The 24,314-nt window shown below is 56.5% G+C and overlaps 1 protein-coding gene and 1 pseudogene across 6 annotated transcripts in view; both read left to right on the forward strand.

Annotated features, from left to right (window-relative positions):
- Positions 1-23,465, forward strand: part of CSNK1D (casein kinase 1 delta) — a 38,964-nt gene extending 15,499 nt beyond the window's left edge. For 2 of the 6 annotated variants that reach the window (XM_012452662.2, XM_012452665.2), the window contains 8 exons: positions 9,623-9,771; positions 10,642-10,870; positions 11,182-11,352; positions 11,929-12,077; positions 13,685-13,856; positions 14,261-14,400; positions 17,538-17,601; positions 18,755-20,902. In XM_012452662.2, the coding sequence (XP_012308085.2) occupies positions 9,623-9,771; positions 10,642-10,870; positions 11,182-11,352; positions 11,929-12,077; positions 13,685-13,856; positions 14,261-14,400; positions 17,538-17,570 (1,043 nt within the window). In that variant the 3' untranslated portion in view covers positions 17,571-17,601; positions 18,755-20,902. Of the gene's footprint in view, positions 1-9,622; positions 9,772-10,641; positions 10,871-11,181; positions 11,353-11,928; positions 13,590-13,684; positions 13,857-14,260; positions 14,401-17,537; positions 17,602-18,754; positions 20,903-23,378 lie in introns of those variants that run through there. The other 4 variants (XM_012452661.3, XM_012452664.2, XM_064369278.1 and 1 more) reach the window with 3 other exon arrangements.
- On the forward strand, positions 1,408-7,913 carry LOC105717453 (G protein-coupled receptor kinase 6-like; annotated as a pseudogene).
- Positions 23,466-24,314: the final 849 nt, after the last annotated feature.

The following is a 24,314-nucleotide window of genomic DNA, read 5'->3' on the forward strand; positions in this document are numbered from 1 at the left end:
AAACAAGGGTTTTGAACTTGGCAACCATTCTGACCTCTTCCAGCTCGGTTACTGTCCCAGGTCTTTGAGTCTTCAGCCCAGCACCTTAGGTACTTGGTGTTCCACGGTGGGCCAGGCATAGAGACAGAGTGCTCCCGTCCTGACCTGAGCGTCCAACTCACAAGTTGCCTGGACTTTCAGATAATTCAGCTGATGGAGCAGGAGGTCATTCCACGTGGGGTGAGCCGTGAAGCACGTGTCTCAGCAGCAGGGCTACGATCTGCCAGGAGCCCTCTTTGGGAACAGGGCTTTTTCTCTGAAGAGTGGCTGTGCCACGTCTGTGGAGCCCTCCCAGTCAGAAGCCTCCATGGCACGTGTGTAGGTGGGTTGGGTGAGCCCTCTTGGGCAGTCGGCCACAGGAAAACCTGTTGAGGGCCTCTGTTAGTTCTTTTGTCATGGGAAAGGGTGGACTGTTGATTTGATTTTTTTGACATCTTTTCTCAACACAAGCAACACAATCTGTGCTACTATCAGAAACTGACATGTCTAGGTTTATGTGACACAAAATGTCTTTGGTGGTACCTGTGGTCCTGGGGAACCCGTTATAGAGAGGGGTGTCCAGTGTGTCCCATCCTGAGCCTCACATGGCCAGAGAAGACCACAGGAATGAAAAATCCCATCACCAACCCAAGGAAAGGCCAGCAGAGACCCACCCTGGGAGCCTGTCCTCTGGTGGCCCTTCTTCTCAAGGGCGGACCTGCTTCTCAAGGGCCAGGGGCCTGCATTGTCTTAGAGTAGTGCAGGACGTGGCCTTGGCCTGCAGGAGCCTTATGCTGGGGTTGAGTAAAACCTTCAGTTTTTATGAGGGCCATCTTCAGGGGACTTGCAAGTCGGGTGCAGAGGGCAAAGGGTAGAAAGCCAGTCCTTAAAAGCCCAGGATGGGCACTGGGTAGGCAAGCCAACCCTGAACCGAAAAGAATCTGCGTGGTTCAGAACGGGAGTTCTCCGCCTGGCACTGCTGCCACTTGTGGTGGTGTGTTCTCTGCACGGTAGATGTTAGCAGCACCCCTGCCCCCAGTTACGATTCTCAAAATTTTCTTCAGACAGTGCTGAAGGTCCCTGGCAAGCAAAGTTGCTTCCCCGGTGGCCTCTGGCTTAAGAGAGTAAAGAAGCCTGTACCGGGCCGGGCGCGGTGGCTCACGCCTGTAATCTCAGCACTCTGGGAGGCCGAGGTGGGTGGATCACAAGGTCAGAAGTTCAAGACCAGCCTGGACAACATAGTGAAACCCCATCTCTACTAAAGAAAAAAATAGAAGGGCCGGGCGCGGTGGCTCACGCCTGTAATCCCAGCACTTTGGGAGGCCGAGGCGGGTGGATCACGAGGTCAAGAGATCGAGACCATCCTGGTCAACATGGTGAAACCCCGTCTCTACTAAAAATGCAAAAAATTAGCTGGGCATGGTGGCGCGTGCCTGTAATCCCAGCTACTCGGGAGGCTGAGGCAGGAGAATTGCTTGAACCCAGGAGGCGGAGGTTGCGGTGAGCCGAGATCGCGCCATTGCACTCCAGCCTGGGTAACAAGAGCGAAACTCGGTCTCAAAAAAAAAAAAAGAAGCCTGTACCTTCCTGTTTCTGCCCATGTACCTTCTGTAGAATCCTGGAAACCAAACAGGATTTCAGAAATGGACTTTCTCCCATTCGGGGTTCGAGCACATCGCCACGTCTCTGACCATTCCAGAACTTAGGTCAGGCCTTCTGTGTTAAATGCATGCCTGGTGGATACTGTAAAGAGTTTTTTTTTTTTTTTTTTGTAAGACGGAGTCTTACTCTGTTGCCGAGGCTGGAATGCAGTGGCACGATATTGGCCCACTGTAACCTCCGGTTCAGGCAATTCTCCTGCCTCAACCTCTGGAGTAATTGGGATTATAGGCGTGACCCACCATGCCTGGCTAATTTTTAGTAGAGACGGGGTTTCACCATGTTGGCCAGGCTGGTCTTGAACTATGACCTCAGACGATCTGCCCACCTTGGCCTCCCAAAGCGCTGGGATTACAGGCCTGAGCCACTGTGCCTGGCTGGATACTATAAAGATCTAAAGATCTAAATATCTGCATTTTAGAAAACAAATTCTGTCCGGGAAGGCAGAACGCCTATTTCTGGTGGTGGTTCTTGAATTCATTTTGAGACTAAACGGGGGGTTGACAAATAATGGGAAGGAATCGTTTCGCCCAGAAACCTCCAGATCTTGCTGCCTCTGAAAGGGGCAGCAGGCACCACTCATTGTGGGTTTCCTTCCTTTCATGAGAGTCAGGCGGTGGTGCCACGTTCTGATCTTGCTTACGTTTGCCTGATGGGGGCTGCCTTCCAGGAGAAAGCTCCATGCCGAGTGCATTCTGTTCTCTGCAGCTTGGGAGGAGTGAGCATTAAAAACCTACCAGTCACTGCCCACAGCAGCCCTGGGCAGTGGGTACTGAGCTCTTCAGCCTCATGTTGCAAATGAGGAGACTGAGTGTAGAAGGCTGTATAACTTCACAGAGAACACAGACTTGAACTTGAGCGTTTTAGCCCCCCAGGCTACTGCTGCAAGCAGCTGTCTGCTCCCGGAGAAGGGAATAGCAGCCATGCTGCATGGCCTTCAGCCGTCAGGAGCGTGCCCTAGATGCTTCCACTCGTCCAGAATCTGACTCTGAAATAGCGGAAACAGACTAAACTTGGCTGTATTGGTGGAAGACTTGGATAGCACCTCGTTTTCACCGGAATTGGACTGGTGGGCAAAACCCAGCGACTGTTGTAACTGCTCTTCCCAATCCTAATGTCCCCTAAAAGCAGCTTTAGACCACCCCCTCCTTGGGTCACCCCTCAGCAGAGGACATTTACTTAGTTCACAGCTGTTTGTCATCCTCTAAGAAACTTTTTCAAAATCCAAATAATGAAATAATCTAGAAACATTTTACAGTTTTATACATAATCATTTTAGGGTTGAATTGCTAAAAACTTCATAAAATTTTCTATTTGCATTAATACTCAGTCCCCACTTTTTTTTTTTTTTTTTTTTTTGAGATGGAATCTTGGTCTGTTACCCAGTCTGGAGTGCAGTGGCGCGATCTCTGCTCACTGCAACCTTTACCTCCCAGGTTCGAGCGATTCTCCTGTCTTAGCCTCATGAGTAGCTGGGATTACAGGCGCCCACGCCATGCCCAGCTAATTTTTTATATGTTAGTAGTGACAGGGCTTCACTGTGTTGCCCAGGCTGGTCTCTAACTCCTGAACTCAGGCAGTCCACCTGCCTCGGCCCGTCAGAATGCTGGGATTATGGGCGTGAGCCACCACACCCGGCCCCACATGTCTATTGAAACTTGACAGGTCAGAATGGAGCATGTCTTCATGTATCTGGCCTTGTCCCCCAGTGTTTTATCCCCACACGTTGGTCTAGCTGTCTTTGGGCACCACGAGGGGAAAGGGTCAAGTGTTGAGACTACAGATAGCACGAGTGACCGCTTCCCACTTGACGGCGCCTGGCCAGGGCAGCAGGGTGTCCCTGAACGACTGGCACACTTGGGCGCAGGCAGCCTTGGGTCTTTGTTTTCAAACCCATTGGCTTCACTTGTTCCTGCAAAAACACCAGTAGCAGTGAGTCCATTGAGAGCCAAGAGCGTGTTGCTTTCATTGTATTTCATCTGTTTTCTTAACACCACGGGTGATGGGCACGTCGTTGTTTACAGCTAACAAGAGAGACGCCATTCTGCTGAGACGTTTCGGGGGGAAAAGAAATAGGCCAGGTGCAGCGGCTTACACCTGTAGTCTCAGCTACTCAGAAGGCTGAGGCAGAAGGATGGCCTGAGCTCAGGAGGTTAATGCTGCAGGGAGTGTAATGGCACCAGTGCCCTCCCGCATGGGTGACAGAGCAGGATCCCTGTTAGAAAAAGAGAGAAAGAAAGAAAGATGGTGTCATTAAATACACCTTCAGTTACAGATGGATCATGAGTCCATGCCACATACGTCTTTTGCGTACGTGAAAGTTTTAGTGTTACACGATGCAGTCTGTATTCTGTAACTTCTTTTGACCCAGAGTATTCCCCAGATTCTTCCCCACAGATTGCAGCTATAGGTAATTGATTTTCTTTGTGTGGTCGTCTGCATAGCTCTATAACGTAGCTTCCTCTTACGCATTGTGTAGAGCCCTGGGGAGTGTCTAGCATTTGCTCTTAGGGATGGTGCTTTTGTGCACATCCTGTCCGTGTGTCTGGGGCACGTGTGCGAGCACCTACATGTGAAGGTGCAGTGGCTGCTGCTTGGCGCATGCAGGTGTCCTGTTCTGCAGGATAATGCAGGAGTCCGCATATTGATAGGTATCTAGTTTTCTGAGGTGGTTGTGCAGATTTCCATTTCCCCCTGCAGCACAGCAGAGTTTTGTGTCACCCACATCATCCTCAGCCTCACAACACTCTTTTCAGCAGGGCGGGGGAATGATGAAAAAGGCAGAAATAAAAGTGCTATTACTGGCGGCAGGTGGCGGTGGTGGCGGTGATCGGGGAGGCTGCGGCGCAGTCACTGCTAGCCGAGCCGAGCCACGCCAATTGCCATCGGGCCCGGCGGCGCCGCAGCCCATGGAGCTCAAGAACATCGTAGCTAACACGGTGCTACTCAAGGCCCGGGAAGGTGGTGGTGGGAATCGCAAAGGCAAAAGCAAGAAATGGCGGCAGATGCTCCAGTTCCCCCACATCAGCCAGTGTGAAGAGCTGCGGCTGAGCCTCAAGCGTGACGACCACAGCCTGTGCAAGCGGCAGCCCGTCGGGCGCCTGCTGTTTCGAAAGTTCTGTGCCACGAGGCCGGAGCCCAGTCACCGCATCGCCTTCCTGGATGGGGTGGCCGAGTATGAAGTGACCCCGGATGAGAAGCGGAAGGCATGTGGGCAGCGGCTAATGCAGAATTTTCTGAGCCACATGGGTCCTGACCTCATCCCTGAGGTCCCCCAGCAGCTGATGACGAACTGCGCCCAGCGACTGGAGCAGGGGCCCTGCAAAGACCTCTTCCAGGAATTCATCCAGCTGACCCACGAGTACCTGAGCGTGGCCCCATTTGCCGACTACCTCGACAGCATCTAATTCAACCGTTTCCTGCAGTGGAAGTGGCTGGAATGGCAGCCAGTGACCAAAAACACCTTCGGGCAGTACCGAGTCCTGGGCAAAGGTGGCTTTGGGGAGGTGTGTGCCTGCCAGGTGCGGGCCACAGGCCAGTCACCCTTCCAACAGAGGAAGAAGATCAAGCAGGAGGAGGTGGAGTGGCTAGTGAAGGAGGTGCCTGAGGAGTATTCGGAGTGCTTTTCCCCACAGGCCCACTCACTCCGCTCCCAGCTCCTCTGCAAGGGCCCCGCCGAACGTCTGGGGTGTCGTGGGGGCAGTGCCCGTGAGGTGAAGGAGCACCTCCTCTAAGAAGCTGAACTTCAAGTGGCTGGGAGCCGGCATGCTGGAGCCACCCTTCAAGCCATTTCTGCAAGGATGTTCTGGACATTGAGCAGTTCTCCACCATCAAGGACGTGGAGTTGGAGCCCACTGACCAGGACTTCTACCAGAAGTTTGCCACAGGCAGCGTGCCCATCCCCTGGCAGAATGAGCAGGTGGTGGAGACGGAGTGCTTCCAGGAACTGAATGTCTTTGGGCTAGATGGCTCAGTGCTCCCAGACCCGGACTGGAAGGGCGAGCCACCTGCACCCCCTAAAAAGGGACTGCTGCAGAGACTCTTCGGTCACCAAGATTGCTGTGGAAACTGCAGCGACAGTGAGGAAGAGCTCCCCACCCGCCTCTAGCCCCGAGCCTGAGGCCCCACCAGCGGTTGGCGGTAGCAGCTACTCCACGCGCTGTTCACAGTTTTGCACAGTGGTCTTCCCCGTTTTCCACTCAAGTCGTGGCCTGGGGAACACAGACGGAACTGTTCCCAGCGTCCTCCGCCCCTCAGCCCCTGGCCTGGCTGAGTGTGGCAAGGCCTGGGCTGTCCCTAGGACAGAGGTGCAGCCCTTCGGCTCTTCTCCGTGAAGCTCGGGGCTTTCTGTATCTATACGAATGTATATAGCGACCGGAGTGTTCTTAATTCCCACCGCAGACCTGGCACCCTCGCCTTGGCTCCTGGGGGTAGCCAGCCCTGGATGGGAGAGTGGGAGTTTGGCAGAGAGGCTCCTCCAGCCCAGTTTGGATGGCTGAGGGTGGGCACAGCCCTGAGCCCTCGGCACTGTGCTGGGCCGCCCCCCTGCACTCCCCCAGCCTCTGAGTAAGACTCATGCCTGCCCCTGCTGCCCTGGGCTCAGGCTGCTACCCTGTGGGGCCCAAAGCTGTCCCTTCTCAGTGCTTGTCAGAGCTGGATCTAGGGCCTCTGTATCCCCTAGGCCTATGCCAGAGTGGCCAGAGATTGGGCTGGCTATGAGACCCATCAGTCCACTGCCCCAGCCAGCCCAGATAGGTCTGCCTCTGCCTTCCAGCTACCAGGGCCTGGTCCCTGATGCTGGGCCCTGTCCTGTAGCCACCTCTTTCAGAAATGTCTGAGCCCAGCCCCTAGGAGGGGGTGGGGCATCCCTGGACAACCCTCAAACATTCCGGACTCCCTTCATAACAATAGATACATGTGCCCAGCCAAAAAAAAAAAAAAAATGCTATTACTGGCGTATGATGTGATGTAATTTCCTACATGGGGATCTCAGAACAGATTAGAGAGTTTAGCAAGTTTAAGATCAAAATATTCAATCAATTCATTTTGTTAAACCAACCACAATTAGTTATAAAATTAATTTGAAAAATACTGCTTAGAGTAGCAAAAACATTATCTAGGGATAAATTTTAAGACAGACGTGTGTGCATAAAATGTGTAAACTTTATTGAAGGATATTTAAGGATAATTTGCCTAATTCTCCTCCTCGTTCAGAGAAGGGAAGATGCCAGGTGTCGGGTCTCCCAAAGTTGCTCCTAACACTCAGTGACGTTCCCATCGAAATCCAGGCATTTCTCTAATATGACAAGGTAACTCTAGAGTTCACTGAGTGCAGGGCCAGGGTTAATTAAAACACTTGTGAAGAAGAGGCTCATTTGCCCTGCAAACACCAGAACTTACTGTAAAACTGTCATGATGAAACTTCGTGTAGTTCTGGCCACAAGAAGGGCTCAGAAGGAGTGACAGCCCAGAACACTGAGCATGCCGGCCCTCGTGGTTTTCGAAGTATCATTCTCTGTTAAGAGGAGCCCTGAGATTGGGCGCAGTTGTTCATGCCTGTAATCCCAGCACTTTGGGAGGCTTTAGCAGGCAGATCAGGAGATCAAGACCAGCCTGGCCAACATGGTGAAACCCTGTCCCTACTGAAAATACAAGAATTAGCTGGGCGTGGTGGTGCGTGCTTGTAATCCCAGCTACTCGGGAGGCTGAGGCAGGAGAATTGCTTGAACCTGGCAGTCGGAGGTTGCAGTGAGCTGAGATCATGTCACACTGTACTCCAGCCTGGCGAAAGAGCAAGACTCCGTCTCAAAAGAGGAGCCCCAAGTGCTTGGAGAGAGAAGCAGCTGATTCCAGGGGTGGTGCAGAAAGAAGGAAGGCGAATCTGGAACACGAGGAACTATACCATATTGGAGTGGAGAACGGGCATTGGAGAATCCATAATGCTGCATATGGAGAGAAAATAATTCACAAAGCTGTAGTAAGGTTGAGTATGTGAAAGACCCAAAATCGGAAACTTTGAGTGCTAACGTGCTCAAAGGAAATGTTACTTGGAGCATTTTGGGTTTTCAGATTAGGGATGCTCAACTGTGAAGTGTAATGCAGCTGTTGGGAGAATCTGAGAGTAGATACGCATTTGATTATGTATATCTGATAACATCTTCAGATTTCTATAAACCATTGTAAAAATACAAATGTAGGTAGAAGACCCAAATCAAACATAAACACATATATATGTATATGCCTCATGCCTTTTTTATTTTTCTTCAAATTTTTTGAGACAGGGTCTCATTCTGTCACCCAGGCTGGAGTGCAGTGGTGCAATCACAGCTCACTGCAGTCTCAACTTCCTGGGCCCAAGCGCTCCTGCCACCTCGCCCTCCCGAGTAGCTGGCACTGTAGGCACACAGCACCATGCCTAGCTAATTCTTGATTTTTTTTTGTAGAGACAGGGGTCTTACTATGTTTTGGTCTCAACTGGGGCTCAGGTGATCCTCCCACTTCCGCTTCCAACATGCTGGGATTATAGGCCTGAGTCTGGCCAGTTATAAAACTTTCTGACGTAGACTGCAGTTGAAATCTGTAGTAACTTTCCTTGGCTTTCTGTGCTGGTGTGAACATTCTAGTCCATTTCAATTGACCTCTTACTCCAGGTCTGTTCTGTACTCTTTAGATGCTGGACATCGAGAATGTGGCACGTGCTGTGCACTCCATGCTCCGCAGGCTCCTCCTCAGCCCCGTCTGGGATGAGGTTGGGCGGCATGGGTCTGTTCAATCTGGCGTTTGTGCTTATGCTCCCAACAGTGCACCAGGGCAGCCCAGGGCCCACTCTCCTGGCTCCTTCCTGCCCTTGAGGCACGGCTGTCATTGGCCTGGGCCTGGGGTTCTGGAAACCGCCCTGTGACATAGGAGGCTTTATGGTTTTTGTTTTTCCCTCAGTTACTTAAGGTTTTGAGGGCGAATAAGGCCCTATTACTGTGTTTGTTAGAAGTAGAAGTAACTTTTACACTTTCTTTTTTTTTTTTTGAGATGGAATCGAGCTCTGTCACCCAGACTGGAGTACAGTGGCACGATCTTGGCTCACTTCAACCTCTGCCTTCTGGGTTCAAGTGATTCTCCTGCCTCAGCCTCCTGAGTAGCTAGGATTACAGGTGCCCGCCACCACGCCAGGCTAACTTTTTGGATTTTTAGTAGAGACAGGGTTTCACAATTTTGACCAATATGGTCTTGAACTCCTGACCTTGTGATCCGCCCGCATCAGCCCCCAGAGTGCTGGGATTCCAGGCGTGAGCCGCTGCACCCGGCCTGCTAGCCTCTTCAGTGTTGGTTATGCCTTCAGCACTGATGCTCTTCATCCATCTTTACATTTTCCTTGTTGGATTCACTGTGTCTTCATTCCCTCTTCCCTTGATTTGTAGATTTCCAGCCTGGGTTACTGTGTGAATCCTCAGAAAGTTGTCATTGCTTTTGCTTTTCTCTTGTCCCGTCAAATACTTCTACCAACATGAGAGTAACTGAAAATACTTTCTTCTCTCACCTAACCCATGGTAGCTGCTTTCTCTCCTAAACCTCCTCCCCTCTCTAGTGTGACATCTGTGGCGGCTCCGCTGGTCCTTTCTGCCTGAGCCCTTTCTCCCCGGCATTGCTCTCCCACCCGCCTGCCCTAGAGGGCCGGAGTCAGGGAGGTGGGGCTTTGATCCCCTCTTTGTCCCCCTTGCAGTTCCTGCCTGCTTGGCCCTCATCCCACATCTTCCTTGGGCTGTTTGCTAACGGATGGGGCTTTATCTCGAGGATGGGTCCCTGAGGACAGGCATTGCTGGAGTCTTCTGCCTCCACTACCTCTCCCCAATTCGGGATCGTCACCGTGACCCTTGGTGCGCATAACAGAGACTCGGTGGAACTGAGGCAGCACCTGGACTGAAACGCTGTGTCTGATTCCCTCTCCTAGTGGGCATCCCCACCATCAGATGGTGCGGGGCAGAGGGCGACTACAACGTCATGGTGATGGAGCTGCTGGGGCCGAGCCTGGAGGACCTCTTCAACTTCTGCTCGAGAAAATTCAGCCTCAAAACTGTCCTGCTGCTTGCCGACCAAATGGTGAGGACTGTTGCTGACACCTGGTGCACACTTGCCGGCTGAAAGGCTCAGTCGCCCGGCTGTGCTGTTCTTGGCATTATTACGGCTGTTAATTCGCAGAGGAAATGGAAACGTGTTGAGCCGCAGCCTCGAGGCTAAGGTGGCGCGGCTGACTGGCTTGGAGGCCACCCTCTCGGTACCAGCACAGCATGCTTCCATCTCTCAGGGACACGCATGTGATTCCTCACCGTGTCTGTGCAGTTTCTGTTAATTCTGGTGTGTAGCCTTTGTGAAGAACAGAGCTGGGAGAGACCACTGTCTAGGGGTGGGGGTTGTCCCCTCTCTCTGTCACCTCATCTCTTTTTTTTTTGAGATGGGGTCTTGCTGCGTCTCCCAGACTGCAGTGCAGTGGTGTGATCTCGGCTCACTGCAACCTCTGCCTCCCCGGTTCAAGCGATTCTCCTGCCTCAGCTTCCCAAGTAGCTGGGACTACAGGCACGCGCCACCACGCCCAGCTAATTTTTGTATTTATAGTAGAGAGGGAGTTTCACCTTGTCGGCCAGGATGATCTCAATCTTTTGACCTTGTGATCTGCCTGCCTCGGCCTCCCAAAGTGCTGGGATTACACCATGTGCCACCATGCCCGGCCCTCACCTCTATTTTGCGGGAGCAGAGGGCAAAGCGCCAGGCTGTGGAGGATGGAGGGTTGCTGAAGGCACCTGGGGGAACAGTTTGGTCAGTTCTGCATCCCCCTCACTAATGGTTAAACTACCCTGCTGCGGCTGAGGGGCAAAAAGAACACAGCCGCTGGCATGGTGTCCTGCAGTCGAACGGTCCCTCCCTGAGGCCACCTTGGGGTGCCATCTCACACCCTTGCTTCTCTGCTCACAGATTAGTCGCATCGAATACATTCATTCGAAGAACTTCATCCACCGGGATGTGAAGCCGGACAACTTCCTCATGGGCTTGGGGAAGAAGGGCAACCTGGTGTACATCATCGACTTCGGGCTGGCCAAGAAGTACCGGGACGCGCGCACCCACCAGCACATCCCCTATCGGGAGAACAAGAACCTCACGGGGACGGCGCGGTACGCCTCCATCAACACGCACCTTGGAATTGGTGAGCCCCTGGGTGTGGAGTCACTGGCCTTGGCCTAGGGTGCCTTTTAGCTAGGGGTGTGAGCCTGTCATCGGACCTTTGTGGCAGACAGGGTGGCTCGTGGCTGCCAGGTGTGGGGGGCAGGCGGATGCTGGGACGTTTCTGGGTCACCTGTGATGTGTTTGGAATTTCCTGAGGACACATGAAGGCAGCTTTGGGTGAGAGTGATCCAGCCGTGTGTCTGAGGGTTGTGTCCGCCGTGTCAGCAGGTTCTTTTGCTTTTACATGAGCACATGGGTGTCATCCTTCACGCCGTTTCCTTTTCTTTCCAGAACAATCCCGAAGAGATGACTTGGAGTCTCTGGGCTACGTGTTAATGTACTTCAACCTGGGCTCTCTCCCCTGGCAGGGGCTGAAGGCCGCCACCAAGAGACAGAAATACGAAAGGATTAGTGAGAAGAAAATGTCCACCCCCATCGAAGTGTTGTGTAAAGGCTACCCTTGTAAGTCTCTGGAGGCCTCCTCTCAGCAGAGCTGCTCACGGGCGTTGCCCACGTGTTGGGCCCACGGCTCAGGAGAGTTGCTGGCCTTCAAAAGGGTGGTGGCAGGAACGAGGGGTGCTTTCAAGTATGGAGGTAACAGCCGGCCCTCCTGTTCAACTTGACTTACTTGCCCAGTGCCCAGTCACGAGGGGAGCACTTGGAGGCCCTGGACAGATGGCAGGCGAGGCGGGCCCGAGCCTCGGGGCCCTGAGTGGCTGGAAAGGGACAGTTGGGCAGTGTGGGGCCCCTCTCTGCCCTGGCTGCCCTCTCTGGCCCCTCCAGCTTTGGGAGCTCAAGAGTTTTTCTTTGCATTTGTAGATTGCCCCAGGATACACACCTCAGGTGAAACCAAATCGTGCTTTTGGCCTTGAATTCTTTAAAATGCTTTCTTAAGGCCTAGAGTCTTAAAACTCTGGCGGGTGTTTTCATCGCCGTCCTGCCCTTGAGCGTGCAGCAGCAGGAGGCAGACGGCGGCACAGACAGGCCCCTCCAGTTGCCGTCGGGTGTCAAGTTAGCTTCGAGTTTCCTGTTTTGCAGCTGAGTTTGCCACATACCTGAATTTCTGCCGCTCCTTGCGTTTTGACGACAAGCCTGACTACTCGTACCTGAGGCAGCTTTTCCGGAATCTGTTCCATCGCCAGGGCTTCTCCTACGACTATGTGTTCGACTGGAACATGCTGAAATTTGTAAGTGGCACTGCCAGCACGTTTGCTCCGTGTGCTGTTCGGGGCTGCCTCTTCAGCCAGAGGCCGGCAGCCTCTTATTTAGCGGACTGTGCTGTATAGGGAGTGTCTGCCCCGCGGTGATGGGCCAGTGTGTTGTAGCGGGCAGGACTTCGACTGAGTGGGCGTCTGCTTATGGGAAAGGGGTGCCAAGTAGTAAGATGCCATCGGGGAAAGCAGAGGGCTCTGTGGAAGTCTTGGATGTGGACAGCCAGAGGCCCCCTCTCCGCTATCACCAAGGAGAGCTAGGGCTCAGCATGCCCCAGGGAAAGAGGGCGGGGATCGGGAGTGCATCTTCCCATTCACTGTGCCACATGGCCGTGGTGCCCACCAGATGAGTGGGGCTGGGGCCTGGCGAGGTGCGGCTGGTCCAGCCTGACCCTGTCGTGAGCTGCTTTTGCCTGTGGCTTTCTGGGTGTGGGTGTGAGAATGCCCTGGAGCAGCCCAGCCCTGGGTCCATTGTCTGAGCTTAATTACTATTCAGATGCCACTGCCAGAATTGAAGCTTCTGTAACTGTTGTGTTCTTTCACTAAAAACTCTGTTTAGTTACCAGTTTTGAATAGAAGTTGGAGCCTTTGCAGGTTGACAGTCTAACAAAGGAGCAGAGCTGCCTCTTGGGAGGATACAAAAGCGGCGGCCTTGTCCGATGGTGGCGCAGGGGCCAGGGAGGAGCTGGGGTGCCCTGGACCTGGCCTCAGCACTCCAGGTGCTGGGAGGGGTGGGCTCTGCAGGGCGAGTCAGTCCTCTGCCGGGGCCGTGCTGCCTCGGGAGACGTCTGAGCCACCCTGCTGCCGCGTCGGAGTCACCTGGCCCTCAGAGCAGGCTGGGTTGGGGCTTTCCGTGAACGTGCTGGGCTGTGCGTAGCCCAGTGGACGTGGCTGTGTCCAGTGAGCTTTACGTGCAGGAAAAGGTGGCAGCTGGGTTTGGGCCCGGGGCTGTAGTTGGCGGGCCCCTGCTGCACAGCATTGGCAGTCGGAACCTGCTCTTCCGTAGGCTGCTGCCTCGGCTTAAAAGCTGACCTCCCCACCCCCATGCATCTGGATGGGGCAGCACAGACCTGGCTGCCGGCCTCGCCTCCACACCTGTGCAGACTGCTGGGGGCCGCAGGGTCTGGACCCTGAGTGGACGCCTTATCTGACCAAACGCTCTCATCCCCGCCCCACTTTCCTCCCCAGCTGTCACCATTTGGGGCCTGTCTCTGGCCTCCAGTGGCTCCTGTTCCTCTCCTTTCCCTGCACGTGTCAGTGAGGATGTTCACAGAGGAGCAGGCGGCCCAGCTGCTGCCCATTTTGAAGTTTAAGGAAGTTCTGAGCCCCCGGGGAAGTGCCGTGGCGAGTGGGGTTTTTTCGATTGTTGGGGGAGCTTAGAGGCCTGGCTCTGACCCCTTTCTGGGATGGCGCTGGCATCCCATGGGGAGAAACGTTGTGCAGCATGCGGGCGGCTTCGCAGCCAGTCTTGAGCCCCAGTGCCCTTTGGTAGGTATTTTCTCACGTGGCTGGGGCAGCCCAGGACCTGGGGTTACTTTCTGCCAAATATGGTTCCATCCCGGCCTCACCACCTTCCTCCTCAGGGTGCCAGCCGGGCTGCCGACGACGCCGAGCGGGAGCGCAGGGACCGAGAGGAGCGGCTGAGACACTCGCGGAACCCGGCCACCCGCGGCCTCCCTTCCACAGCCTCTGGCCGCCTTCGGGGGACGCAGGAAGTGGCTCCCCCCACACCCCTCACCCCTACCTCACACACGGGTGAGTGCCCCCCTCCCAGCACTCTGGGACGGCTTCCTGTGTCTCAGGGTTGGTGGGGGCAGTGCACTTGGTGGTGGACACTGAATTTCCCGTGTCAGGTGATGCTCACTCCTGAGAGAGGATGAGCCGGGCTGCCCCGGCGCCTTTAGAAATGCGGGCACCTGCCGGTGTGTGTGATTCCTCCCGCATCCCGTGTTCCTCCCGCGTGAGCCCCTCAGCCTCACTCCCATGCTCCTGCATGTTCCTCCGGCTGGATCTGAATGTTGGTGGCCGTCGGCTCTGCCGGCTCCTGACTGTCCAGGCAGCCCAGGGTCGTCTCTGGCCACAGCCTCTCACAGGAAGAAAGCCCTGGGCGGGAAGCAGCAGCCAGGGACAGCCCACTCCGTTTCTCTTCCTCTCCTCAGCTAACACCTCCCCCCGTCCCGTCTCTGGCATGGAGAGAGAGCGGAAAGTGAGTATGCGGCTGCACCGCGGGGCACCCGTCAACATCTCCTCTTCCGACCTCACGGGCCGACAAGATACCTCTCGCATGTCCACCTCACAGGTAGGTGCAGAGCTCCCGGGCAGGCACCGGCCTCTGCTGTGCCATCCGAGTCCAGAGCAGGCTGTGGTTTCTGAAGGGCTTGCTTCCTTCCTTCCTTCCTTTTTTCCCCCCATTTTTGAGAGTTTTTAATCTCGCCAAGGTGTGGTGGCCTGGTTGCTGATGAGGCTTCTGGGGAGAGCCTGGGAGACAGGCTGGGCCATCACAGGGCTCGTCTTCTGGTCGCAGGTGGCCAGTCTCAGGTCTCAGGTGCCTGAGGCCAGCAGACCGTGGGGGCTTTCTCCTGCCATTTGAGTGCCCCGCCGCCCCCAGCCATCGCCACGCAGGCAGCACCACTCGCCTGCTCACGCCTCGTCCGGGGTGCATTGCTGTGAGTGCCCCGGCCCAAGAACCTTCCTCATTCTTGCCGCTGGCCAGGGTTGGAGGCCTGTAGGGACCTCCACGGGCTCCCCGTGAGACCCTGCCTTCTAGTGTGCCCTGCAGCGAGGCTTCCATTCTTTTGACAGCCTTGTCTGTCTTCCCTCGGATAAGAAGCACCCCTGCTGCGCAGCAAAGGCTGGCAGCCCGGGTTGGCCACAGGGGCCGCCTCGTCAGCAGCCTCCTCCAGCAGCCTCTCCTCTCCTCTCCTTGCTCTGGCTTGTTGTCTTTTGTGTTTGCTGACGTGCTCTTCGAACCAGAACAGCTTTCTACCTATGGATCCATTGTGTTTCTTCAAAGTGTTCTGGGTTGTTCACCAACAGGGGCAAGGTTGCCCTGTCAGGGCTGTGTTACACCAGCAGGCATCCTGGGGGTGCCCAGATCCCCCACGGGTCTTCTGCATGAGCAGGAACTAGGTTCAGAAGCGCCCTAGAGTCTGGCTGTGGGCTTGTGGGGCAGCGTCTCTTGAGGTCACAGGATGGAACTAGGCCCAGTCGTGAGCGGGGCTGCATGTAGCTGGCTAGCCAGGAGAGCACCGGTGTGGGGAGCACTGTTGGCCACTTGCTGTCTTTTCATAAGTGAGTTTAGGCCGGGCGCGGTGGCACATGCCTGTAATCCCAGCACTTTGGGAGGCTGAGGCAGGTGGATCATGAGGTCAGGAGTTCAAGATCAGCCTGGCCAAGATGATGAAACCCCATCTTTGCTGGAAAAAAAAAAAATTGAAAAATGAGCTGGGTGCGGTGGCAGGCACCTGTAATCCTAGCTTGCTTGGGAGGATGAGAAAGGAAATAGCTTGAACCTGGGAATCAGAGATTATAGTGAGCTGAGATCGTGCCACTGCATTTCAGCCTGGCCGACAGAGTGAGATTCTGCCTCAAAAAAAAAAAAGTGAGTTTATTGCACGTTTCTAATTCACTAGTAATTTAACTAGAAATGGATTTCTTGTATGGTAAAATTCTCTCGAAGAGACCAAAGATGCAGGGATTTTGACTTTGTGGTTATTTGCATTGGGCATGAGGGGTCTGGCCTGCGTCACAAGAGTGGGTCCCTTAGCCCTGGTCTCACCTCCAGACACAGAAACAGTTTAACGGGTTTCTTCCCACGAGCCTGGCACTGACACCTCAATTACTGGGAGCAGGTCCCAGGAGGGTCTGCCCGTGCCCACCTGTTTTCTTGACGTGGCGGTTCTGTAGCCCCAACCATGGAGCAGGAGCCAGGAGTCGTCCCCACGCCGGGCACTGACTGGACTTGGATGGCATCACCCCAGCGCTTGGCCGACAAAAGACTAGGGAAGGGGCCTGAGTGCTTTTTTGCTTGTTTATTTTTAAGAAAATAAAGTCTCTAGTCGTTTGGCATCTTTGAGGGCAGTGAAGGCAGGTTGGGCAGTCACAGCCCTGAGTCTAGCCGCCTCTACTCGGCACCTGGGTGTGGCCATCACAGCCGCCGGCCCCCAGTGTGGCCGTGAACAGCGTCCTTCCATGGTTTGCTATGGCAGGAGCTCACGGCTGGGCTTCTAGCACTTGTTTTCATGTGAGGAAATGTGCTGTGGGCTCTGACAACAGGAGGAGTCTCCAGAGAGAGAGGGTTGGGGGTGCGTTCCCTCCAAAAGAGTCATCTTGGCCTCTGCCCCTGGGCACCCTGGGGGGGCTTTCCTGAGAGGCATGTTGAGGGCTTCCTGCCTCCAAGGTGGGCCCCCTCCTTCGTCACCATCTCACGGGAAGGTTTCGGCCGTGTCCTCTTCCTGCCAGACCCTGCCAGCACCAGCACGTGCGGTGGCTGTCATCGGCAGCCCCCATTTTGAATCCCGGAGCGGGGAGACAGGAGGCTTGATTCCTCTGTGTGCCTCACCTGCCTGCTCAGGTGAGCTGGAGAGACAGAGACAGGCGCCATGGCAGTGACTCATCCCCGGCCAGTCTTCTTACTTGGGCCGCTGCTCTTGTTGCCGGTTCTGTCTGCTCCTCTCAGGAGTCAGTGCACGCCGTGGAGATGGGAAGAGGCGGCAGAAAGCTCTCCTGGCCCTTGCTGGCTCCGGGTGGGTCTGCATGAGGGGAGGACCATGTAGCAGCCCTGTGTGTGGGTCCCTGAGGCCCCCACAGCTGCAGGACCCTGTCCCAGCCCGGACTTCGCACGGGTCTGCTCCCTCTTCACCCCCTCTCTTCTCAGGGGCTGCTGGTGTTCGGCCAGGTCTGTTTGGCCACAGTAGCCTTTGCCCTAAAGGCCATCTGGTTGCTGAGTCTGTTTGGAGTTTTTACTTGGTGAGAAGGCGGCCTCATCAGTCTGGCGGTTGATGACTCTCTTTGACTCGCTTTGATCAACCCCTGCTCAGAACTAGGCCTGAACCCCGTTGTCGTACCGGCGAGGATGTGCGTGTCTCCCCTGCCTGCGGGCTGTGCCCTGAGACCCGGTTGGGCTGCTCAGCCCCTGCCATCCCGCAGGGCATCAGGTTCTCTTAGTGCTTGAGAAAACTCAGGAGGGCCTGTCCCTCGCCCTCATTGGCCTTAAGAGCAAGTGATTCCAGAAGAGGAGTGGCCGCCATTCTCATCGAGAGGCCAGTCCTGAGAGGCAGGTGAGGCTGCGGGCCATGCCTGGGCTCCCCCAGCCGGCACCTGTCGGAGGTCTGTGGGCCTGGTTGAGGCAAGGACGCCCGTCTGGACGCAGGGCCAACTCAGGTAGTCAGGGGGCCGGTGGGACGCTTACCAACAGCTGTCTTTTCCCCACCTCAGAATAGCATTCCTTTCGAACACCACGGCAAGTAGCCGCTCGTCTCCCATCGGAAGGCAGCACTGGGTGAGTGTGCGCGTGGCGGGCGCCAGCAGCAGCGCCGGGTGGGTGGGAGCCACCGTGCCCCGCCTGTCCGCCCGTGGGAGCTTGCAGGTGGGCTGGGCTTGCATGCCAGGTGCTGGAGGTAGAGTGAGGCTTCTTCTGCTGTTATTCTTGTGTGGTGCAGAGCGGCTGCAGTCCACTGCCCAGTCTTGGGGGGAGGCTGTCCACAGAGACTCTTGGAACAGAGTAACCCCAGGAGACTATCCTGTTGGCCTGTGGCCTCCCCGTGACTGTGTTCAGCACACCGCCACTCCCCTCCTGTCCTGGGTGCCCGCCCATGGGGCAGGAGCGGCAAGGCGGGTGCCCCGAGTACTTGAGGTGCCTTGTCTGCGGTCGGCCGTGCCTGGAGGCCGTCTGTGTCCTGCTCAGCTGAGGCTCCACGCTTGGTGTTGGGGGCTCCACGCTCTTGCTGCGCCACACTCCTGGTGGTCTCTGCCATGCCGGCTTTTCTAGTCGCCTCTCTCTTCCTGTCTCATTTATCTCTGTTCTTGTTTTGTGTTTCTTTTCACACTTGGTCTCTGCCCAGCCGTCTTGTCCACGCAGCTTCGTCTGTATTAACTCCTCCAGCCGCAGCCCACTCACTCCCTGCCGTCGGTGCATGGCCGACGTCCTCGCTGCGCTCCCTCCTCGGCGGCCACGTGCTCGGCAGCTCCTCCAGCAGGGGCTTGCGCTTGTGTCGGGTTCCTGCCGCTGGCAGACCCGCTGCAGTTTTCACACTGTGCACACTCTGGAAATGTGTTGACAGGAACTGCTTTTCACGTCTTCCCTGAGCAGGGGTCTTTGTTTTCAAACACCAGGTTCCTTTCCAGGAAGGGAGGCCGGAGCGCCTGTCTCCGCTCCCCTCGGATCCTCCAACCCTGCCAAGCTCGGCTCCACGGGCACCTTGCTTGCATGCCTCTTCCTCCTTCCTGTCTTCCTGTCACTGGTTCTGCTGAGCACGTATTCCAGCCACAGAGGCCCCTGTGTGTGGCCGGTGGCCCAGGCGTCTAGACTGGAGCTAGGCGGTGGTGGTGCGTCCCGTCCCTGCCCAGCACCGTCACTGTGGTATCTGTGCCCGAGTGCCTGGCCGGCTTCCCCGGCCCCATGCTGACCTTCTCCTGTGCTTTGGCTCCGACAGATTCCTGGTCGGGTGGCTTCCAGTGGTCTTCAGTCTGTCGTGCACCGATGAGAACTCTCCTCATTGCTGTGAAGGGCAGACAATGCATGGCTGATCTACTCTGTTACCAATGGCTTTACTAGTGATGCGTCCCCCGGTCTAGGACCGAAATGTTAACACCGGGAGCTCTCCAGGCCACTCACCCAGCGACGCTCATGGGGGAAACAGACTAAACGGACAGACTCCAAGAGCTGCAGCCCCCCGACGTGCACTCGGTTGTAAAGGGGCTGGGAAGAAAAGCAGAGAATTGCAGAGAATCAGACTCCCTTTCCAGGGCCTTTCAGCTCCCTCCAGCGGTGGCCGCCCTGTACTCCCTGACGATTCCACTGTAACTACCAATCTTCTACTTGGTTAAGACAGTTTTGTATCATTTTGCTAAAAATTACTGGCTTAAATCTGTGTAAAGAAATCTGTCTTTTTATTGTTTCTTTCTTGTCTGTTTTTGCGGTCTTAGGAAAAGATGTTGACTCTACGGAATCCTGAGACAGACGCTGGCTTGGTTTGTGTAGGAAGTGGAGTCAGGTTGGGAGAGGGTGCAGGCGGATCTCAAGGGTGTGTGTTGTGTTTGTTTTGCAGTGTTTTTGTTGTCCACTTTGGAGAGGAGATTTCTCATCAGAAGTCTGTGGTGTGTGTGTGCACGGATGTGGTGGGGCCTCTTTTACCTGGTTTTTTGGGGTCTCACCCTCCCTCCTCCTATAACTGAAATGCCTGGCGTCGGAACTCTTGAGGCCCTCAGAGAGCAGTTGGGGACTGCAGGCTGCCTTAGAGCAGGGGCGCAGTGGGTGTTACCAGGCAAAGCAATGCCACTTCTTCCCTGGGAAGTGGGCAGGCAGCTGGAACTCTGAAGAACTTGGAAGCAGAGGCTTTGAGACCCTAGCGGGGTAGTTGGGAGTCCCAGGATTAAAGGCGGAAGATGCATTTCTGGCCTCTTGGGAGGGATTGTTAACCGAGAGGCGTGTGTGGTTATTGTGGTGGTTGTTGCCCTGCTGCCTTTGCACTTGGTAAATTTTCTGAACAGACTGTAAACACTCCGGTGCCGATCGGCACTCAATCTGTGTGCGCGCCTGTGCTCAAAACTGGCAGCGGGGCTGCCCTCGCCCGGTGCCAAGACTAGCTCAGAAAAGCCGGCGGGCCAAAGGGACTCACCCTCAGGTGCCAAGGAGCAGGTGACTCTCCCAAGCTGGCCCAAAACCTCTGCGTTGGGGAAGTAGGGTCTGCGCTCTTAGACCTTATGTTGGGCGCGTGTCTGCTGGAAGTGAAGCAGCGTCTGGGGCTGAGTCCCACCAGAAGGCAGGCAGCCTCCGTGAGCTGGTGCTGCTCCAGCCTCCGCGCTGCTGTGCCCTGTGGTTCCCGGGATGCCTTCTCGCCTCTCACTCCGTAGCAGTTGGGTGGTAGCCAGTGGCCGTGCACTCCCGACCCAGACACGCAGTGCAGTGTGTGTTCGTGGGCACTCCTCCATTGCCCTGTCATGGAGGACATTCCCTTTGGACTCTGGGGCCCCAAAGGTGTGCACCTCGGTTCTTCCCTCCCTTCCCCAGAGCTCCCGGATGCCGTAACCGCTCGGCATCCCAGAACAGTTGTGCACCGTCCCCGCCGGCTGGCCGTCTTGTCTGAGCCAGTGCTTATGAATCCTACGCTGGTTACTTTGTAAGCATCTTGTAGTGCAGGGCCTTGAGCAGGTGGGGGCTGTGTGTCTGGAAGTACAGAGGGAGGCTGGGGTGGGTCAGAGCCGAGGTAGAGGTGCTCTTTGTTGCTTGATGCCTCCCTGAGGGTAGCTGTCTCCCACCCGGCAAGGCGTTGCAGCTGGGGCCTGAAGCGGCGCAAGCTTGCTTTGTAAATATCCGTGGTCCCGATGTAGTGCCGGAACATTTGTGCAAGGCAGCTGTGCGCCCGGGCTCCAGCCTGAACCTCGCTGGGTTGCGTCCTTGGAGTGTGGTTGTGACAGTCCTTGCCCAGTATCTAGTCCCCATCGTCCCGTGCAGGAAACGTAGGTAGGACGTCCGTGTCAACCTGTGCACTGGCGACCAGTCTCCGAGCTGTGCGTTTGTATGGCCACTGTATTTGTGTACTTTAACAATTGTGTAAATAATAAATTCATAATGACTTCTATCTTTCTTCCCTGCCCTTTCCATGTGGTCTTTTATTTCATCGGCTTGAGATTTTTCGATGTGTTGAGGTAAACCATGTAAAAATCCTTTTTTGAGACGGCTGTTTGTTCCTTCTCATCCTGTTGCTCTGGGAGCTGGTGGGGCAGGAGAGCTGCACGCCGGGCCTTCTGCTGGGCAGGGAGGGGTGGCAATGGCTCCTCCCCGTGCCGCCCGCTCAGGCTCCGGCACGCACACAGAAGCCCACGTGGGTTCGGTGTGGTGGTTCTGGAGAGCCTCTGACCTCCACTGCCCTCCAGCCACCTGGGGTGAGCGCCTGTCTGCTCCCGTCGCCAGAGGGCCACACTGCTCTGCGAAGCCTAGGAGCTGCCTTGATGGCCCTGCACGGACTCGAAGATGCAGTTCCGTGTGGCTCCTCTCTGCCCCGCCTCCCCAGGATCTCACAGCGCGGACCCCTTCTGAGGGCTCAGGCTGCCGGAGCAGGGAGGTCTGCACCGATCGGTCGCCACCAACTCCTGACCTGTGCGCTCGTGTGTGGGTGAGCTCAGCCGGGCTAGGCCACCTCCCCTCCCGGCTCCTCCCGCCACCTCCACCCCACACTCTCTATTCTCCACTCCAGGCCGCTCCCTTGTTGCCTTGGCCACAGCCGTGCCGGCAGGTGCGCTGCCTGAGATGAGAATATGCGTGTTTGTAGTCAGAATGCAACAAGGACTTCAGGTGGCTTGCTTTGGAGGTTGCTGGAACCAAGAATGGTGTCGCTTTCTGAGCTCCCTGTGGGTTTGTGCTGAGGGGATCCCGGGGCTGTCCCGCCGACTCTGCCTGTGACGTGCTCCTGCCCCAACCCCGGGGATGCCCATGGCCTGGAGCTCTGCCAGCCCCTCCTGCCCTGACGTTGCCTCCTCCCAGGCCCTTCCTCTTGCCCATTCTGACCGTACCCTGGACATCCTGAGCTGGCTTCCCGGCCTTCCTGTCTCCAGGCTACCTCACATGGTTCCCTCTCATTGGCGCAGACTGAGACGCCGTGTGGGGCTTCACTGTGGCCACGGGTGAGGCTCAGCCCCCGCCCCACTCAATGCCATGCCGGCCCCAATCAGAAAATGGCCAGACCCGTGTTCCAGCTCCTGCCTGACCTTCCCAGGCCTGCTGGGTGGCGGCTCTGCAGTGCATCTCCTCTCATCTGCGAGGGCCAGTGCACACGGGGTTAGAGGGTCTGTTCTCTGAACCTGAGTCTGGCTAGGTCTGTGTCGTCAGGTGGTTTAGACGCTGAGAAAAGCAGGCCCTTCAGGTACTAGGCAGCGCCTCCCCAGAGCTTCACCACAGACCCCTCAGAAGGCAGAGGATGGCAGCATCTGGGGCCACTAGGCCCTTTCTGGGACTCCTGCGCCCCCGTCCCCTCCCCAGCATGGGCCCTGCACACATCTGTTCCAGGGCTGTTCTCAGGGAGCCAGGCGGGCACCTCTCCTCCTCCCACTGATCTGGGGTCACATGACGATGTCTGTCCCCCCCTGCCACATAGCAGTGCATCCTGGATGGATGTGTGTCTGGTCAGGGGGTCTTCATAGCACAGTAGACCTGAGCCACTTTTGGCACCAGAATCTGTCCCCAGGGTTGGGGTAGCTCTGCCCCCAGCTTCCTCCCTTCCCCTCGCTCCCACCTGCCGGGTCAGACCAGACCCACTGCCCAGTGGCTTCTGTCCCATAAAGGCACCAGCCAAAGGAGGGGGTGGCAGAACTCACACCCACTCATACGCACCCTCCGGTGCAGGGACCCCAGCCCCCGTGAGTCCTGTGCCTCCAGCCGAGCATGGTGACCTTCCCACATCTGGACCACTCCTGAATCACAGCAGTGTCCCTCAGGCACGTCTCTCCGGCAGTGGCACTGCTGGGCTACACTGCTGGGGCTCTGCTGTGTGCTCTGGGTGTGGGGACCAGAGTAAGGCAGATCAGGGCTGAGGGTTGAGATGGAGGGCCCACATCCTCCCTAGGGAAGGGTGTGGGCCCGAGATATCTGGACACAGAAGGTCCCAGGAACGGGCACCCCCTACCTGGCCCACAACCTCCCTGCCAGTTCCTTCGTAAGCCCAGGTCACACTCACAAGGCCAGCAGAACCAGGGACAGCCAGGTCCAGAGGGGGTGCCCCCTGGGTCTGAGCAGCCTCCCTGGGGCCCTGACGTGGGAGGGCCGGCCAAGGAAGGCCATGTGTCCTCTGAGACCCAGGCTGCCCACTCCCACCTCCTCCTGCTCCCTTCAACTTCTGGGTGGGGCTGGTGGACTCTGGAGACACATGGCCCTTGCTGTGCAGAGCTCCGCCTTGATCCCTGCAGCTGCCAGCATGCCTGAGCCCTGGTGGAGGCCTCCCCAGCCCTGAGGCTACAAGCAGGAGCCTCGGCAGCAAGAGCTCAAGCCCAGCTGGGGCAAGGCCGGGGCAGACGGGGGCAGCTGGGCCTGAGATGTGCACTTTCGCTTGCTTTTCATTGCAGAGGAGCAGGGATGTGGCGTCTCTCCGGCTGCATGCAGCCCGCCAGGGCACCCGCTGCCGTCCCCAGCGCCCGCGACGCACCTACTGAGGGCCCCGGCGGCCTCTGACTGGGCTCCCAGCCACGCAGGCCACTGCTGGCCACGAGGGCAGGTGGGTGTTAGGTGCTCAGGATAAGCCCAAGCGCTGGGCGGGGCTGAATGGAGGATGGGACCCAAAGACCATCCTTGGCCACCGGCACACTACGCACACTTGCAGTCAGCCGGAGGGTGAGCAAGGGAGGCAGGACAGTCCCGGTTCCTACACACCAGCACTACGCACACTTCCAGTCAGCTGGAGGGTGAGCAAGGGAGGCAGGAGTCCTGGTTCCTATACACCAGCACTACGCACACTTCCAGTCAGCCGGAGGGTGAGCAAGGGAGGCAGGACAGTCCCGGTTCCTACACACCAGCACTACGCACACTTCCAGTCAGCCGGAGGGTGAGCAAGGGAGGCAGGACAGTCCCGGTTCCTACACACCAGCACTACGCACACTTCCAGTCAGCTGGAGGGTGAGCAAGGGAGGCAGGAGAGTCCTGGTTCCTACACACCAGCACTACGCACACTTCCAGTCAGCTGGAGGGTGAGCAAGGGAGGCAGGAGTCCTGGTTCCTACACACCAGCACTACGCACACTTCCAGTCAGCCGGAGGGTGAGCAAGGGAGGCAGGACAGTCCCGGTTCCTACACACCAGCACTACGCACACTTCCAGTCAGCCGGAGGGTGAGCAAGGGAGGCAGGACAGTCCCGGTTCCTACACACCAGCACTACGCACACTTCCAGTCAGCCGGAGGGTGAGCAAGGGAGGCAGGACAGTCCCGGTTCCTACACACCAGCACTACGCACACTTCCAGTCAGCTGGAGGGTGAGCAAGGGAGGCAGGAGTCCTGGTTCCTACACA

This window comes from Aotus nancymaae, unplaced genomic scaffold, assembly GCF_030222135.1.
Source record: "Aotus nancymaae isolate 86718 unplaced genomic scaffold, 86718_ANA_hifiasm-v0.15.2.pri h1tg000089l, whole genome shotgun sequence".
NCBI classification, from domain to species: Eukaryota; Metazoa; Chordata; class Mammalia; order Primates; family Aotidae; genus Aotus; species Aotus nancymaae.